The sequence below is a fragment of the Felis catus genome, chromosome B1, assembly GCF_018350175.1.
Source record: "Felis catus isolate Fca126 chromosome B1, F.catus_Fca126_mat1.0, whole genome shotgun sequence".
Classification (NCBI taxonomy): domain Eukaryota; kingdom Metazoa; phylum Chordata; class Mammalia; order Carnivora; family Felidae; genus Felis; species Felis catus.
Window position 1 is genome coordinate 175,082,496 of NC_058371.1, and position 19,437 is coordinate 175,101,932.

Consider the following 19,437-nt stretch of genomic DNA (forward strand, 5'->3'; position numbering starts at 1 on the left):
TCATTAGAAAAATTAAATTACTTTGTTAGAAAATATTTTGTTAAGGGGCGCCTGGGTGGCCTCAGTCTGTTGTGTGTCTGACTTCGGCTCAGGTCATGATCTTGCGGTCTGTGAGTTTGAGCCCCGCATCAGGCTCTGCGCTGACAGCCTAGAGCCTGGAGCCTGCTTCGCATTCTGTCTCCCTCTCTCTCTGCCCCTCCCCCACTCATGCTCTGTCTCTCTCAGTCAAAAATAAATAAAACATTAAAAAAAATATTTTGTTAGGAAAATATTTGTGTGTAGGTATGTGTGTGTGTGTGTGTGTGTATGTGTGTATATATATAGCTCCATGTAATTCTTCCCTAATTAGAGAGCTGCAAGAAGGGAGGTCAAAAGTTTGAGTCATGAAGAATCAACCTGGGTAGAGTACCTGGGTGGATCAGTGGGTTAAGCATCTGACTCTTGATGTCTCACATCATGATCTTATGGTTCGTGGGATTGAGCCCCATGTTGGGCTCTGTGTTGATAGCTTAGAGCCTGCTTGGGATTCTCCCTTTCCCCCTTTCTGTCCTTCTCCCATGCACATTTGCATGTGCACACGCTCTCTCTCTCTTTCTCTCTCAAAAAAAAAAAAAAAAAAAATCAAACTTAAAAAAAAGAAAAGAATCAGCCTGGGAGATTGTGAGTGCACTAGATTAAGAACTCTGACAGAACATGGAGAATGCAGATGCACCAGGCCGTGCACCTTGTGTGGGCAAAGTAGGCTGTCATATTTATATATCTGTTTATTTATATGTACATGTACACATATGTGTATGTATATATGTGTGCGTATTTACCTTTGTATATGTTATGTAAATAAAATTGACTGCAAGTAGGGAATAATGGCAAAAGAGCAGGTTTGAGAGGGAGCTTGGGAAATAATGAGTTTGATTTTAGACGTGTTGAACATGAGTTGCCTATAAACATTCTAAGGACAAAGTGCTAGGAGGAAGTTGTATTTATGGATCTGATATTCATATACAGGTTAATGGAGAAAATAGATTTTTGAAGTTACCTATATATAGAAGGAAGAAGAGGAAGTCACTTAGTTAGAGTCTATAGAGTGAGTCTTTAGAGAAGTAGTGTGGTAGAGCCATGATGAATGCACATGATTTTAGTGGCTGGTTGATTGTCAGGGTGGAGTAGCTGCCTTGGGATTTTAATCTAGTTTATCCAGAGGGTGAGGCAAGAAACCAAGAGAGGTGTCATAAACCCAGGAAGAGACAGTATTTCAAAAGGGCAGAAATAGTCAAAACTGTTAGGTGTTGCCTGAGGAGGGCAGATACTTCACTGGATAATTGATGTGGAGTCCATCTGGTGACTTTGAAGAGAGCAAAAGTGATAAAGCAGAAACTGGATTAGGTTAACTTTGGGAATTGAGTAACTTGGAACAGCTGGTGAGGAGTTTGGTGAGGATGTCTGGAGGTTAATAGGATTATCGAGGTAGAAGGGATTTGTCCCAGAAAGGGAATATGTGTGCAGTTTGTTTTTTAGATGGTTTGAACTTGTGCAAGTTTAAATTCTGATGGGAAAGAGATGCAAAAAGGGAGATATTGAAGATATAAGAGAAAGGACAAGAAGAAAGCAAGGTCCCTTGATTGTCACAGGAAGAAAAGAGAAACTGATGGATGGTTTTGGATGCCAGTAACTTTCTAGATCTTTTGGGTAGAATGTTGAGAAAGGTATCCATCTGATGGTTTTCATTGCTTTTTGACCTGGTAGATAAGGATGACTGCTGAGCTTTTGGCCTGGGTGACTTTAGAAATGGTTGTATCATTTACCAAGATGGAGAATATGTGCTCCTCTCCCAGTATTCAAACAAGGCTAGTTAATTATAGATGTGATTGCTTAAGAGCTGTTTTAATACCATGTCAAAAGAAGGGGATTTCATTGCACTGCCCTCTTTTTCATCTCTTTTTTGATCTATTAGTCTGTTGGGAAATAATGACTGTAAGCTAAAGTAGATTGTTAAACTCGTCAATGACAGATAAAATTGTGGCTTTAGGAAGTAAAACAACTCTCAATTATTCATATTGATGGCACATAGAGATAGGGTGAATAATTGAAAGAGAAACCAACTCTAAGTTTAACTTTTTGTTTTGTTTTGCTAGTAATATCTTGCAAGTCGTAAATAAATTGAATAAATAAATTTCACATCTTTCCCCTATCCTTGTCTACCTTTGATTAAAGTGCCAAAATATATTAATATTTCTTAGAGGAGGAGAAAGAACCCCCTGAATTGGAAAAGTTCATAAATTGATAATCATCTACTGAAATAATCAATATTTAGATATTATTTTAATCTTCACGGTGATTTTATGTACATAGCATGAGTGTCTTTATACAGAAAAATATTGCAATAATAATTTGCACACACACAGCATTTTTGCTCTAAAAATCTCTAAACAGAAGGTGTTCCAGATGGTGTCACTTTAATGTGTATTCTTTGTATACTTTAAAAATTGTTATTTTGGAAAATAAAGCTTTCTTGATTACACTTAAGGGTTTCTGGCCTGCTATTTGGTGATATTATGGGGACTTAGACTCTGCTTTTCTTTTATGCCTTAGTCAGAATTTCTTTTTTGTGAAAAAAAATTATGTTTTTGAATGTCTATTGTTAGTGTTCTGGACCATGAGGTCAGAAGGCATTTTCCTGGACAGTAGGTTATATATCCACTTTAACTGGAATGTTCAAAACATCCTTTTCTTAAAATGTGAAAACTGTTTCTGCACATTAGCCTGCACTTTTGCGTATGTTTTTCTGATGAATAAGCCATTCTGTTGACGATTTTCACTTTATATAGCTACATGCCCATTTGTCAAAGACACCTATTATTAAGCTTTTACTGAAAGGTTGTTGGTTATAATGAATACCTTATGAATAACTCAGATATGTTATCAGAAACCAAAGGCTGACATGTTTCTTTGTTTTTGGTTTGGTTTAGTTTGTTTAGATTTCTTGGTTGACCTATAGTAAAGCATAATGCACTTGATTGCTCCCAAGCCTGACTGCATTCAGTTTTTAATGTAAATTCCTGACGTAAAGAAGGTAACCCTGGAGAATAAACACTTCATCAATACATTCCACAATTATGGAACAGATTACTTTTCTCATTTTCAGAGATTAACACTCTGAGTTTTAGATTCTTATTTCATATCAATTTATTACATATGATGTTTTTTTCCCTCCTTGAATTGTATTTTGCAGCAGCTGATATGTTAGCAATACTCTGGAGGGTGAATTATCTTAAAGTGGTTTCTAAATTGTGCATGTAATTGCAAATTAAATAGTAGCCAATTGCCCACAATATCAGCTTGACTGCTTTTGTAACTTACTGAGGATTTAATTCCTACAGATAGTTTAATCTGAATGTTGCCAAGACAAACAAGAGATTCTATTCCCTCACCGCCCCCACAGGTTTTGCAAAAAGAAAGAAACTATTCAAATTTGTATTATGAAGTTATTTTTTTAAATAGAATTACAATAAAGGGAATGCATGACTATTTAACACAAGCTAGATTTTAAAGCATATATTATTTGCTTCAAAAGTTTCTTTTACTCAGTTTAAAGCACCTTCCATATACTAGATAAGGTTAATGAACAAGTAAATGTGGTAATATCTGAAAAGGTACCAAAGAATGAGAAGATTGCTGCTCAAGAAATGTGGGCATGGTAACAATTTTTTTTTTTTTTAAGAGAAGTATATTTAACTAGATTTAGACTACATAGGACTTCAGTAGGAAAAAATGAGGGGGCTAAGACACTAAGGTATTCTAAGTGGTGGAAACAGTAAGTTCAGAGGAATATGGCTAGGGAAGAATTTCAGTGCAAGTTGGCCTTGACCTTGACCTTGAGTTCCTGAGGAGGAAGTGTGAACCAATAAACTCAGAAAGATAGATTGATACCATCTTAGTATTATCAGCTAAATGTGATTAATAACTTGGCTTGTTCTGGAAAGGATTGCATGTTCTTTACAAGGATACAGAAGATGTATTTTTTTTTTAAGATACTTTAAAACTTAAAAAAATACTATTGTTAAAAGTGTGAATTTTGATTTATTCTGCCGCCAGTGGAACACCATTAAAAGTTTTAAGCAGACTTGAAACAAGGCTGTTTCTCCCATCCCTTTAGGTGATGCCTTATAGTGTACAGAGATGAGATTGAAAAACTGGAGGTTTTGCTTTTCCTGGGGAATTAGATGCTTTGACACATTTTACTGAACTGTTGGCTTCAAAAGAAACAAGATAATTTAGAATAATGTTTCTTCCTGCATTATTTTTGTGACAGTCTCTTTATCTGCAGATTTTCTTAGCAATTGTTTGCTTGCTTCTCACTAAACTTCTGTCCTTAATGCAGCAAACTCCTATTTGAAGGTTGGGGGAAAAATACTGTATCTCCACAAATTAAAATGAGAGAGATTTATAGACGCAATGACTAAATAAAATTGCCAGACTCCCCTTTCTGTCTACGAGGAAATATGGAATGGAACATGCCCTCCCATTTCAAACAACCAGAAAACTGGGTGACATATATGAAACTATTTTCAAATGTTGGGACAATAAGCATTCTGGGATTGTGATTATGGAGAGAAGGGAAACAAACAAAGTAAGATTTAAGGTCACCTTGTCCTTTTTTTTTTTTTTTTTTTTTTTTTTTTTTTTTTTTTTAACCTGTAGGCACTTTTCAGTCTATTCACTCTGCCCAGGAATGGGCAGACCAAAACAGAATGTGGTGTTTTTGCTACATTAGAAAGGTAGAGAGGGAGGGGAGTTTAGGAAATCTGTAGTAGCTAAAATTTTCCAGAGGTAGTATCAGAACAGAGGAACATATGAAAAAAAAAAAAAAGTTTTGGAAATCCTCATAGAAGTTTCCTTCCACCTTTGGCTCAGTACTAATCTGGGTATTTGTATGGTGAGGTTCCCAGAGGCTAGGCAGAAACCGCTCCTATGGTACTATGAATTGAACAACTCCCAGAACTTAGACCACAGTGGAGTATGTTCACATTCTGTCCAGCTAGGTTAGACCTCATTAACACACATGGCATTGGCAAAGACCTCAAAAAGGTAACACCATAGAATTAAGGTTAATAGGTTAAAGTTAGATTTATTTTTTACCTTATTACTAAGATTAAAAATAGATCTGCAAAGGGGCGCCTGGGTGGCGCAGTCGGTTAAGCGTCCAACTTCAGCCAGGTCACGATCTCGGGGTCGGGAGTTCAAGCCCCGCGTCAGGCTCTGGGCTGATGGCTCAGAGCCTGGAGCCTGTTCCCGATTCTGTGTCTCCCTCTCCCTCTGCCTCTACCCCGTTCATGCTCTGTCTCTCTCTGTCCCAAAAATAAATAAACGTTGAAAAAAAATTAAAAAAAAAAAAAAGATCTGCAAAGCATCAGGTTCTCCACAAGTAATTTAGTCGCCAGGGGTCAAACAGGCAAATGATACCAAAATAAACATCAACATTCTGTAAAAGACTACAGTCCTGATACTCAGCACTCATAATGTCTAGTGTATGATTAAAATTGCTTGTGTTGCCAAAAAGCTGCAAATCAATTGATAGGAACAGACCCAGAAGTGAGAAAGATAATGGAATTAGCAGACTGTAGATAGTGATTATTAAATATTATAAATATATTCAGAGATGCAAAGGAAAACAAACATAATGAAGAAAAATGGGTAATTAAAAAAGAAGCAAATGGATTATCCTTCTAAAGCTGAAGGATACGCTATCTGAAAAGAAAATTTCACTGGATCAGCTTAATGCACGAGTAGGTTCTACATAAAAAAAAGATTGATGACCTTGAAAGCATGACAGTAGAAACTATCAACACTTAAGCACAGAGAGGAAAAAGACTAAATAAAATCAACAGAATCTCCATGACCAGTGGGGCAATATCAAGCAGTCTCATGTAAATGTACTTAGAATCCCAAAACTAGAGAAGGGAAAGAAGTTAAAAAATCTTTGTAGAATTATGGGAAAATATATGAATTTGATAAAAACTATGAGCCATGTATGTCCTACGACCAGCATACCTCAAGCATGATAGAGACGATCCAACCACATCAAGAGATACAACATAATTAAATTTCTGAAAACCATTGTCAGGAAAAAAAATCAAGTGCTGAGAGGTCGAGAGGCTTCAAAAGAAAGTATAGGTGACAAAAATGAGGGTGTCTCGTCAGAAACAGTGCAAGCCAGAAGACAACATATCGAAATATTTTCAAGTGTTTGGGGAAAAACAAAACAGCATTTAAAAAAACCTGACAAAATTAGCAAACCAGCAGCTGTTAACCTAAATACTAAATTTAGCAAAAAAATATCTTTCAGAAATGACAACTATATAGTTTTTTGTTGTTGTTTGTTTTGTTTTTAAAGAGAGAGAATGTGAGTAAGGGAAGGGGGAGAGGGAGAGAGAGAATACTAAGCAGGTTCAATGCCCAGCATGGAACCCAACATGGGGCTGGATCCCAGGATTGTGAGATCATGACCTGAGCTGAAATGGAGAGTTGGATGCTTAGCCACCTGGGCGCCCTAAAATAAACTAGTTTTGACCAAACAAAATGCTGATGTATTCTACAAGACTTAACTATTTTTATTAGAGTGTATATGTGTAAGATACCCTATTGTTCAGTCATATCTGTGTGGCACGTTTGCCTTTTAGTTGTGTTTAAAATTATTTATGTAAATGAATTTATTTTTTATACAGTTAAGTTTATTGATTTTATTTGTGAAGACAGTCTGGTTTTTAGCAGTAGACCAGGCTCATATGTGATAGTCTACACTTTGTGGCTTTTGTATTGCGGTTTTGAGAAAATTGTTTTTGTAAGTCCTGGGGCTTGGTTTATAGGTCTTACTGAACTGTCTTGATTCATTATACGATATAAGAATGTTTCTTTATATGACCTTGAAATGCCCTTTAAAATTTATGTTTGAGGAATGGACAATTAGAACTCTATTATAGAGTTCTTCAAAGTAACTTTTCAGATTTTCAAGATGTAAATGAAATATTCCTCTGGGATCCTAGAAATGTAAAAACATTGTTTGATATTAGTTGGGATTACAGAGTCAGCCGGGATTTGTGTTGAAAATGTCTTTTGATGCTTCATTCCATGTACACAGAGTTTAGCTAAGCATCACAGAGGAAAGTTGTTGAACTGATGCTATTAAATGTCACACATCTACTTCACGAGATGCTGTATTTTAGGATTCAGTCTTTGACAAGTTGACTTGGGAGCTAACTTGTCATTACTTGTTCTACCCCTCACTAGTTCACAAGGAGACAGCTAAACTTGTCATCATGGGATTTCTTCTGACTAGAAAGAAAATTTAAAGTTTGAAATGTGCACAGTTGATGGCAGAATTACACTGGTATTGAAGGAGGGTTGTTGCATTTTGGATTTCTTTCCTTGATTGCTGCAATAACTCACCCACAGCACTTGTTTGTTTATAAGCAAACAGTACCAAATATTTTGTAAATATTTTGAGTTTGATTATCAGTAAAAGAAAAAGTTAAATATGAATCAACGAAAGTTTAAAGTTCTCTCTTTACCTAAACTCTTTTTAATTTTTTTTTTTAACATTTATTCATTTTTGAAAGTGAGAGGGACAGAGCATGAGCGGGGGAGGGGCAGAGAGAGAGGGAGACACAGAATCCAAAGCAGGCTCCAGGCTCTGAGCTGTCAGCACAGGGCCCGACACAGGGCTCAAACTCACGGACCTCGAGATCATGACCTGAGCCAAAGTTGGACGCTCAACCAAATGAGCTACCCAGTTGCCCTGACCTAAACTCTTGAAGTTAGCAAATCATAATTTCAATTGTCTACGTAATGTATTGGCTTGATATTTCTCAGGGAATTTACCCAATTTATATAGTTTCAGTTAGACAAATACACCCAGCAATAGAATGCTATTGAGCTAAAGATGATGTAAGGTAAACGAAAAGGCTAAATAAAGCATGTCAGCAATATAACAGCAAGTGTCTGGTTTCTTCAAAAAGAAAATTATAGAAATAGTAGGTCGTGGCTGCTGTGGTGCTGTGGAACATAGAAACAATAGACACAGATGTCAGGGAAGAAATAGTAGTTATAGCAAGTTCAGAAGATGTGAGAAGTGTGTATAAGGTACTGGTAACTTTATCTTCTTAGAGAAACATTTATAGAAAAGAAACTGGAGGAAAGAAAGGACTTTTATTTGCTTTTTAAATTAGGGCCAGTGAATTATCAGGAATGTAAAAGATGACCTCCCACCCCCAATAAAAGAAAAGAATAACCTAGTGTTTATGCACCTCATTTCTTTCTGTTTAGGTTGAGTCCAAAGGAGCCCCATCAGAGTTTGAAATCAAGATTAAATAGTTCTGCTCTGGTATAAATATACTTTTAAATACATCAGTGATTACTTTTAACTTGTGTTTCAATTCAAATTTTATATCTAGCAATAGGATTTTAAAACTATTATGTACCACTAAATGCTATGCACTATGCTAATGACCAGAAATCCAAAATGCTTTCTTCCTTGCTTGCCTGTGCAAAGTTTGGATTCTAACAGCAAAAACATTTACACACAGAACAGATAGTATAATAGAGGGCAAGTCAGCTATTCAGAATTAGGAAGGGACACATGTACTAAGTATTGGGACATTAAGCATAGAGTGTCAGGGAGGGTTTCCTGGAGTACAGTTCAGGGAGGATGGGAATAGCCAGCCAAGAGCAGGAAATATTTATTGTAATCAGATATGAATTTTTAAAGTGTGCCTTTAGTGTGGGAGAATGGAAGAGTTGGAGGGGAAAATATGGGCCAGATATGAAGACCCCTTAGTCATGAAAATTCCAGAGCTGTAGAAGGGAAATGATGAGGAAATGATGCCATTGGCTTTGCATTTGTCAATTTATTTTAGATGTTTTTAATCGAGGTGTAAATGATAGGTAATGTTAGTTTCAGGTATACACATAGTAATTCAAATTTTTATATATTGTGAAGTGATCACCACCTTCAGTCTACCATTTGTCACCTTCTAAGATTATTACATATCAGTATAGTCCCTGTGCTGTACATGGTATCCCCATGTCTCATTTACTTTAACTGAAAGTTCATACCTCTTACTTGTACTTAGTTTGTACCCTTCCACTGTTTTGCCCACCCCTTCACCCTTCTCCTCTCTGGCAACCACCAGATTATGCATTGTATCATTATATCTAGGAGTCAGTTTCTGTTTTGTTTTGTTTCTTAGATCCCCCATATAAGTGAAATCATATGATATTTGTCTTTCTCTGACATGTTTCATTTAGCACAATACCATCTAGATCCTCTCATGTTGTCACGAATTCTTTCTTATGGCTGAGTAATGTTTCATTGCATATATATACACCGCTTCTTTATCCATTCATCTGTTGATGGACACTTGGGTTGCTTCCATAACTTGGCTCTTCTAAACAATGCTGCAGTGAACATAGAGATGCATATGTCTTTTTGAATTAGTGTTTTCTTTTTTTTTTTTTTTTTGTCTTTCAGATAAATGCCCAGAAGTGAAATTGCTGGATTATGTGGCATTTCTGTTTTTTATTTGTTGAGGAATCTCCATACTGTTTTCCATAGTGGCTACACTGTTTTACATTCCTATCAGATGTACATGAGGGTTCCTTTTTTTTGTATCCTCATCAGCACTTGCTATTTCTTCTCTTTTTTGATACTTTCCATTCTGACACATGTGAGGTGGTATCTCATTGTGGTTTTGATTTGCATTTCCCTGATGATGAGTGATGTTGAACATCTTTTCATGTGTCTGTTGGCCATCTGACTAATTTCTTTGTAGAAATGTCTACTCATGGGGCGCCTGTGTGGCTTAGTCGGTTGAGTGTCCGACTTCGGCTCAGGTCGTGATCTCGTGCTTTGTGGGTTCGAGCCCCACGTCGGGCTCTGTGCTGACAGCTCAGAGCCTGGAGCCTGCTTCAGATTCTGTGTCTCCTTCTCTCTCTGCTCCTCCCATGCTCATGCTTTGTCTCTCTCTGTGTCTCAATAATAAACGTTAATTTTTTTTTGTTGTTGTTTTAAAGAAATGTCTATTCAGGTCCTCTGCCAGGTTTTTAATTGGATTGTTTGCATTTTTTTTTCCTCCGCTTGAGTTGTGTGGATATTAACCCCTGTTGATTATATAATTTGCAGGTTATCTTCATTTTCTTTTTTTTTTTTTCCAACGTTTATTTATTTTTGGGACAGAGAGAGACAGAGCATGAACGGGGGAGGGGCAGAGAGAGAGGGAGACGCAGAATCGGAAACAGGCTCCAGGCTCTGAGCCATCAGCCCAGAGCCTGACGCGGGGCTCAAACTCACGGACCACGAGATCATGACCTGGCTGAAGTCAGACGCTTAACCGACTGCGCCACCCAGGCGCCCCTATCTTCATTTTCTTGATGGTTTCCTTTGCTGTACAAAAATTTTTAGTTTGAAGTATTCCTGTTTATTTTTGCTTTTGTTGCATCTTGCCTGAGGAGACAGATCCAAAGAAATACTACTATGACCATAATCCAAAAGCTTCCTTTTTTTCTTTTTGGTATTAGTTTTCTGCTTTCTGGTCTTAGATTTAATCCTTTAATCTATTTTGAGCTTTTTTTGTGTTTTGTTTATAGTGTAAGAAAGTGATCCAGTGTCATTCTTCTGCATATAGTTTTCCCAATACCATTTATCAAAGAGCTCTGTTGCATGTTTTTGCCTTCTTTATTGAAGATTAATTAATTATATAAACATGGGTTTATTTCTGGACTCTCTATTCTGTTTCATTGATCCGTGTGTATTTTTAATGCCTGTATCTTACTGTTTTGATTACTGTAGCTTTAGAATAGTTAGAATGTAAGGAGTGTGATACTTCTAGTTTTGTTCTTCTCAAGATTGCTTTTGCTATTCAAGGTCTTTGGGGGCCCATATAAATTTTAGGGTTATTTTTTCTAAGTCTGTGAAAAATGCTTGTTGGTATTTTGATAAGGATTGTATTACATCTGTAGATGGCTTTGTATAGTATGAACATTTTAATAGTATTCTTTCAATCTTTGAGCATGGTATCTATTTCCATTTATTCATTGCATATTTGGTTTCTTTCATCAGTGTCTTAGAGTTTTAAAAATACAGGTCTTTCACTTACTTGCTTAAATTTATTCTTAGGTATTTTATTATTTTTGATGCAATTGTAAATGGTATTGTTTTCTTCATTTCTTTTTCTCATGGTTCATTATTAGTGTATAGAAATGCACAGAGTTCTGTATATAAATTCCAGATCTCTCAATTTTACTAATTTATTCTATTTTTTTTTTTTTTTGGTGGAGTCTTTAGGGTTTTCTGTCCATAGTATCATGTCATCTATAAATGGTGACAGTTTTACTTCTTCCTTTGATTTAGATGCTTTTTATTTCTTTTTCTCATCTGATTGCTATGGCAATGGCTTCTAATACTATTTTGAATAAAAGTGGTGACAGAATTCTTGTTCCTTATATTAGAGGAAAAGGTTTTATCTTTTCACCATTGAGTATGATGCTAGCTTGGGTTTGTTAAATATAGCCTTTATATTGAGGTATGTTTCCTCTAAACTGACTTTGTTCAGAGTTTTTATCTTTAATGCATGTTGAATTTTGTCAGTTGCTTTTTTCTGCATTTATAGAGATGATTGTTATTTTTTGTATTCTTCCATTTGTTAATGTGTCTCACATTGATTGATTTGCAGATATCAAACTGTCCTTGCATACCTGGAATAAATCCTATTTGATCCTTTTCAAATAGGTGAATGATCCTTTTCATTATATTTAAATTCAGTTTTATAATATTTTGTTGAGGATTTTTGCATCAGTGTTCATCATCAAAGTTGATAACGATATTCTGGCCTTGTAGAATGAATTGGAAGTATTCCTCTTAATTTTTTTTTTTTCTTTTTTGGAAAGGAATTGCAAAGGATATGTATAAACTCTTTTTTTTTAAATGTTTGGGGGGCGCCTGGGTGGTGCAGTCGGTAAGCGTCCGACTTCAGCCAGGTCACAATCTCGCGGTCCGTGAGTTCGAGCCCCGCGTCAGGCTCTGGGCTGATGGCTCAGAGCCTGGAGCCTGTTTCCGATTCTGTGTCTCCCTGTCTCTGCCCCTCCCCAGTTCATGCTCTGTCTCTTTCTGTCCCAAAAATAAATAAATGTTGAAAAAAAAAATTAAAATAAATAAATAAATGTTTGGTAGAATTCACCTGTGAAGCCATTTGGTCTTGGACTTTTGTTTGTTGGGAGTTTTTTTGATTACTGAGGTTAAGTTTTGTTACTACTAATGGGTCTGTTCAAATTTTCTGTTTCTTCTTTAGTCTTGGAGATTGTACATTTCTGGGAATTCATCCATTTTTCTAGGTTTTCCAATTTGTTGGCATATCATTTTGCGTAGTAGTCTCTTATAAGCCTTTGTATTTCTATGTTATCTGTTGTAACTTCTCTTTCATTTCTGATTGTATTTATTTGAGTCCTCCTGCTTTTTTTTTCTTGATGAGTCTGGCTAAAGGTTTATTAATGTTTATCTTTTCAAAGAACTGACTCTTAGTTTTATTGACTTTTTTGTCTTTTTAGTTTTTAATATCATTTATTTACATTCTGATCTTTATAATTTCCTTCCTTCTACTAATATTGGGCTTTGTTTATTCTCATGTTTCTAGTTCCTTTAGGTGTAAAGATAGATTGCTTACTTGAGATTTTTTCTTATTTCTTGAGGTAGGCCTATATTGCTAGAAACTACCCTCTTATAACTTATAACTTCCCTTCCCTCTCCCCCTCTCCCCCCTCTCTTCCCCTCTCCCCCCTCTCTTCCCTCTGTCCCCCCTCTCTTCCCTCTGTCCCCCTCCTCCCCCCTCCTCCCCCCTCCTCCTCCCTCCCTCTTTCTCTCCTCATCCCCCTCTGCTCCCCAGCTCATGCTTGCTCTCTCTCAAATAAAAACATAAATTAAAAAAAATAAATAAAATCAGCTGATACTCTTGAGGGAGATTCCCATGGCATGTAAATAGTTGTTTTTCTCTTGTTGCTTTTAAGATCTTCTCTTTAATTCTTGACACTACTTATAATGTATCTTGCCATGGGTCTCTTTGAGTTCATGTTATTTTGGAATTTCTGTTCCTGGCCTTGGATGTCTTTTTCCTTTACCAGATTGGGAAAGTTTTCAGGCATTATTTCTTCAAATAGGTTTCCTGTCCCTTTGGCTCTTTTTTTTTTTTTTCCCCCTTCCTCTGGGACCCCTTTGATTCAAGTGATCGTGTACTTGATGTTGTCCCAGTGGTCCCTTAATCTCTGCTCATTTTCAAATTACTTTTTCTTTTGCTGTTCTGATTGCATGCTTTTCATTCCCTGGTCTTCCACTCTCCTGCATTGATCCATTCTTCTGCATCATTTAGTGTGTTGATTCCTTCTAGTACTTTTTATTTCACTTATTATTCAGCTCTGATCAATTTTTTTTTTTATATTTTCCATCTCTTCATTGAAGTTCTGTGTTCATTCAGTCTTCCTTTGATTTTTAGTGAACATCTTTATGAGCATCACTTTGAGTCCTCTAGGTCCAGTGTAATTCAAAGCCATTGTTTCCTTGTTTATTTTCTGTTTAGATTATCTGTCAGTTGTTGTAAGTGAGGTATTAAAGTCCCTATTATTGTTATATTACTGTCACTTCCTTTATGTTAGTTATTGTTTTATATATTTGGGTACTTCCACATTGGGGACACAAATATTTACAATTGTTAGGTCTTCTTGTTGGATTGTCCCCTTTATTAGGATGTAGTGCCCCTCTTTATCTCTTGTTACAGTCTTTGTTTTAAAGTCTAGTTTGTCCAGTGTAAGTAACTATTGCTACTCCAGCTTTCTTTTGACGTCTGTTTGTGTGATAAATGTTTCTCCATCCCCTTACTTTCCATATGCTGGTGTCTTTAAGTCCAAAGTGAGTCTCTTGTAGGCAGTATAATGATGGGGTATTTTTTTTTTTTTTATCTGTTCTGATACTCTATGTCTTTGGATTGGAGGGTTTAGTCCATTTACACTGAGGGTGATTATTGATGGATATGTATTTATTTCCATTGTATTACCTGTTTTGTTGTGGTTTCTGGAGATTTTCCCAGATCCTTTCCTGTCTTTGTCACTTTTGGTCTTTGCTTTCCACTCAAAGAGCCCCTTTTAATATGGCGTGCAAAAAGCTGGGTTAGTGATGTGACCACTACTTTGAACTCTTTATCTGGTGGACTGCTTATCTCTCTTTCATTTAGTTCTTTTTCTGAGATTTTGCTTTGTTCTTTTGTTAGGAACATATTCCTTTGTCTCCTTATTTTGCCTAACTTCCTGTGTCTGTGTATTAGGTGGATCAGTTACACCTCCCAGTCTTGAGGGAGATTAGTTTTGCATATTAGATTGTCCTGGAAGCCCTGAGGAGTGAGTATTAGAGACATGGAGAAGTAGGAAAGGAAACTTATTAGGAAGCATTTTAGTGACCTTAAGAAGCATTGTAAAAACTTGAAATCAGACAATGTCAGAATGAAGAGAAGGCAGAGTAAATATATCCAGGAATGGAAATCAACAGAATTCATGTGGCAGTAATGTGGTTTGGGTGGAGGCAGAACCAATCTAAAATTAATTAATCCCATATTTCTAGTGGGGTAAGTGGAAGATTACAGTTCTAGTCTGATATGAGGAAAGAAAAAGGTTCAAGATAATTGTGACATAGTAAGATGAGGGTGTCCAAAAATTAATATTAATTAGTATTATTGTTTACTTAGTTATTAATATTACATTCGCTGAGTCTTGAGGTAGGTACTATTATTATCCTCATTTTGTCACTAATGAAACTGAGGCCCAAAGAAGGTTGATAACTTGTCCAAGGTCACAAAGGAAATAAGTGCAGAGTGAAAATTTGAGGTTGGGTAGTGATTACATTTTCTACTCTCTTGACTGCTTCGCTCTTTTCAGTCACATGGAGATATGATCTGTGAGATAAAGTTATAATCTGTTGATAGGGATTTGGGAGTTACTGTCTCTAAGCGAGGGGTGAAACCATTGGCCTGAATGATGAGTCTCTGCAGAGTCCTTAGAGTTCTTGTGAGTGCACTGAGGTTCAAAAGAGGAAATGAGCTTGTGTAGAAATTGAGTGACCAGAAAGATAGGAGGAAAATCTGGAAAGAATTATATTATAAAAAACAAAATGTATTTTTTTTTCTTTTTTAAGAAGTGAAATCATCAACAGTTCTAAAATCTTAAAAAAAGTAGCCATAAAATCTAGTCACCCATGATGCTTGCCAGAGTAGTTTCAATCCACTTATTCAGAAACAAAATAAAGCGGGTCAGAAAATGAAGGGAGGTGAGACCATGAATTGAGAGAACTTTCCTGCACTTCATGGAGAGATGTCACTGTACAGATAAAAGAGATCAAATGGAAGCTAATGGTAGATGGAGAGTTTTCTTCTCATGGATGAGGCAAGATCACATTTATATGGATTTAAAGATACTCTGTCTAGAAGTCAAAATCTTAGAAAAAAAATATAATTTGAAATGCTTTTAAACTTTACAGAACATTATACATCCATGGGCATAGCAAGTTGGATTTCACAGTCTGGCATACTGCAATTGAAAAAGCAGCAGGTACAGATGGTAATGCATTACAAGATCAGCAGCTCAGCAAAAATGACGTTCCCATTATTGTGAACAGCTGTATAGCATTTGTTACACAGTATGGTAAGTATTGCAAAGTTTTTATTCAACCCCCAGAACTCATGGTATCATTCTTAGAGTTTTTTAAGTGGTTCCGCCACTGGACTGCATTAGAGCTCTTTATATTTGAAAGTACATCAGTGAAAAATAAAAACATCATCACCATTCAGCCAAATGCCATTCCTTCTCCCAGTAAAATTTAAATTACACAATGTACTTTTACCATTTTCTTCTTTTACATGCGTAAAAAATTTAAATGCCATACTGAAAGAATCTATATTATAAAATGTATATTAAAAATAGATTGAAGACTTTATTTTTCAGAGGTTACAAGGGTTACTGTAAAGTCTAAGGGAATGCAGCGGGTCGCCTAAACATGTTTTTGGAAGTGGTAAACGTGGTAAACTGTGGGAAAATACGTGAAAGAATTTTTTGTTGCTGTTGACAAGCATTCAAAGTATGTGTATGTATTTATTTCATTCAACGTGCTATTAGTCACATGTTTATATTAAGAATCATGGTTATTCTAATAGTTTTGACTTGATCTTAACAGAGTTTTATGAATAGTTTGCAAGTAAAAACAATTGGTTGACATACACATGGGCTAACTTCATTTTAAAATAATATGCTATGATAGTAAAGTATTCCTTGATTCTTCATGTTTATTTTCAAATATGAATTCCTCAGATTCCTTCTTTGTTACATATTTCATCAATACTCTAAAAGGTAGAAGATTGTGAACTATATTTTAAATATAAAAATGTTTTCTACCTTTTAATCTGTAGGTAAGTGCCATTGATTTAGATTACAAGTTTGGAAAAGAGTAAAATGATTGATCTTGTATTTGGGAAGGTAATTAACTTTTTTTTTTTTGTTCTCTTAATATTAGAAGTGTCCTTGGGTGTTTTTAATTTGAAAAGAAGGTGTAATCAGTGACAGAGCTGCAGTAAAACATTGTGTTATTAGTTTGTTACTTATTTATTGTCTGTTGTGTGCCAGCCATTGATCTTGGTACTGGAAGTACAGCAGTGGGAGTAAAAAGTTAAAGACAAAGCCATGAATCATAGGTTTCAGTAATGAGAACTGACAACAAACTGCTATGAGTAAAACGTTAGAAATAACCAAGGCTATGAAGAAAATAATTTTTAGAAATTAAATTTATAACATGTGCATATTAATCTATCTTCTTCTGGAGAGAGTACCATTTTAAGTATTTTGCTTATTTCATATATAATTCAAGTATCATTAATCAGATTCACTGTGTTTGAATTCCATATCTTTGAATTATATACCTACTGTAAATATGTATGCAGTCACATTATGTGGCTGTTACTCTATGAAATCCCTTCCTGTGATACTGTGTCCGTATTTTCCTTATCAGTGGTAGTCATCTGTTTATTTGAAAATGGGGGAGGAAGAAGGTTATCATCTTCATTCGTTAGTCATTCAGTATTAGCACACTTGAATGTCATTCGTATAAATGAATTGCACACGTACTATGTTTTTAGCAAGAGCAAAACCTCATTGGGAATTTTCACATCATGTTAGTTTCATAATGGCATAAGGTCTTTCTTAAGCTGTGAAATGATTAAAATAATTCTAGCTCCAGTGTATCCAATTTAAGGTTTCTCTTGGGAAATCAGAAGTTTCTTTGTGGTGTTTCTTTGAATTTAAAATCATTAAGCATTAGATTGTTTTCAACTCAATTTTATACATTAAAACTACTTTGTAACTCTGGCACAAGGTACATTAACTTGCATATTAAAGTAATAAAGCCGATGAAAGACTGTGTTTTGTTTTGTTTTTAATGAGCAGAATATGGGGGAAACCCTGATGTTACCAGCATGCATAGTAGGGAAGATATGATACACACTTAGAAAATGCCCAGTGATTAATAGAATGAAGATGGTTGACTCAAAGACTTTACAAGTCACAATTATTTTGAACTTCCTGACCTTTGTATTAAAATCTGAAGGCCAGTTTTTTTGTGTTCATGGTGTCAAGATTTTGAACAGAACCGGTTCACAGTCAAATTTTTAGAGTTTAATTTTTTTAATGAGTTATAGTAGTTCTTGGGAATTATTTTAATTTATGTAAACAAAATTATGCGTGCAGTTAATATATTTCAGTACTAGCTTTTAGAAATTCATTCAACGAGGGATATAACTTAAGGTCAAAAACTTAGTCACAGGTTTTTGTTTTTGTAGATGTTGCTTATTCTTACATTAAATGATCATTTATTGAATGCTTCCTAAGTTCCAGTCATGGTAGAGATACTGTACACAGAGAGTAAGACATGAAACTTACCCTCTAGCTTTTTACAGATTTGTGAATCAAAGACGTTTAACAACTAGGCAGTTATATCTCAAGTATACAAAATTCTGTGGTAGAGAGCTTCAGGAGTTGGTACAAGGAGAGCTTCATGGGTGAGATGTGCTTACCATAAGTCTTAACAGAAAATAGGAGCTAGTTAGGACAAGAAGGGAATCGGGATTCTATGAGGAGGATCAGTGTATGCTCATGTATGGAGTCATGAGAGAAGTTGTCTATTGAGGGAACTTTGTATTGTGACCAGAGCTTAGCAGGAGAAGAACAGTAGATGAGAGGCAGGAGGGTTAAGCCTATTCATGTAGAGTCTTAAATATTATAATAAATCCTCAAACTTGTCCTCTAGGCAGTGAGAGGGCAGTATCTAGATTTTTAAGCATGTTGGTGACACCAACAGACCTGTATCTCAGATCAAGCTATTATCAGTGTTGAGATGGACTGGAGGGCTACACAAGAATAGGGGCAGGGAGTTGTGACAATGTAGTGAGGAACTGAGTGCAAAAAAATAACAGGACATGGGATAGAAAGAAGGGGACAGTTTGAGAGCAAGGCTATGATGAAAAATATATGTGACTTTTTAATATTGTAAGCGAAAAAGAAAAATCCTGACTTATAAAGGACTGAGGAGAAGGAAGTGCCATGTATTGAGATGCCAGAGACAAGATAAAGACCATAGTGAGATTAACAGGTGAAGTAGTGAATGGGGCAGGAGACTTAATTCCTCAGATTATTTTGACTTATTCATGAAAATGGTGTGTGTTGCAGGTATATTTATAAAGTATCTGTATATAAAGTGTATGTGTGTGTGTTTGAAATCCTAGAAATGAAAACCTGGGTGAAAATGTGTATGTGGTAGTTAAACTGATGAAGTTGGGTGGGTTCACCCACAGAATTTTATAGGGGAGTAGAAAAGAGAAGAGAATTGAGGCTGGATTTATGGAATCCTTAGTAAATACTAGATGGTAGAATAAATAGAGGACTGGACGAGTAGTCATAGAGGAATGGGGGGAGAGCTAGGAGATTATAATGTCATGAAAGCTATGACATTAAAAGAATTTTAGCAGGGATTCATTTGGAGTGTCATACACTGCAGGGGATTCTTATTAGATAAAAACAGAAAAGCACCTAAAAATAGGATGTCGTTGATATTCTTGATGAAGGTGGTCCCAACAGATGCACAGAAGCAAGATGATGGTTGAAGGATGAACAGGGGCATGAGATGGTAGGAAGAATAAATATAGGAAAGTCAGCTGGGGTTTAGAAGGAAGAGAGATCCAGAGACCTGGGAGGGGCAAGGGAGCACTTTAAAATTTTGTTTGTATCATCATCATTATCCTCACTCCTCTCCGCTTCTCATCCTCTTATTTTATATGGGACACCTGGTGAATCAGTAACTTTGAAAAGGAG

The 19,437-nt window shown here is 35.8% G+C and overlaps 1 protein-coding gene and 1 long non-coding RNA gene across 9 annotated transcripts in view; one reads left to right on the forward strand and one right to left on the reverse strand.

Moving 5' to 3' along the window:
• Window positions 1–19,437, forward strand: part of ARAP2 (ArfGAP with RhoGAP domain, ankyrin repeat and PH domain 2) — a 211,663-nt gene that overhangs the window by 127,376 nt on the left and 64,850 nt on the right. For all 8 annotated transcript variants that reach the window (XM_045056485.1, XM_045056484.1, XM_003985471.6 and 5 more), the window contains one exon: window positions 15,563–15,726. In XM_045056485.1, the coding sequence (XP_044912420.1) occupies window positions 15,563–15,726 (164 nt within the window). The remainder of the gene's footprint in view (window positions 1–15,562; window positions 15,727–19,437) is intronic.
• The window catches only part of LOC123385090, a 191,906-nt gene that overhangs the window by 60,714 nt on the left and 111,755 nt on the right, over window positions 1–19,437 (reverse strand). The window lies entirely within an intron of this gene.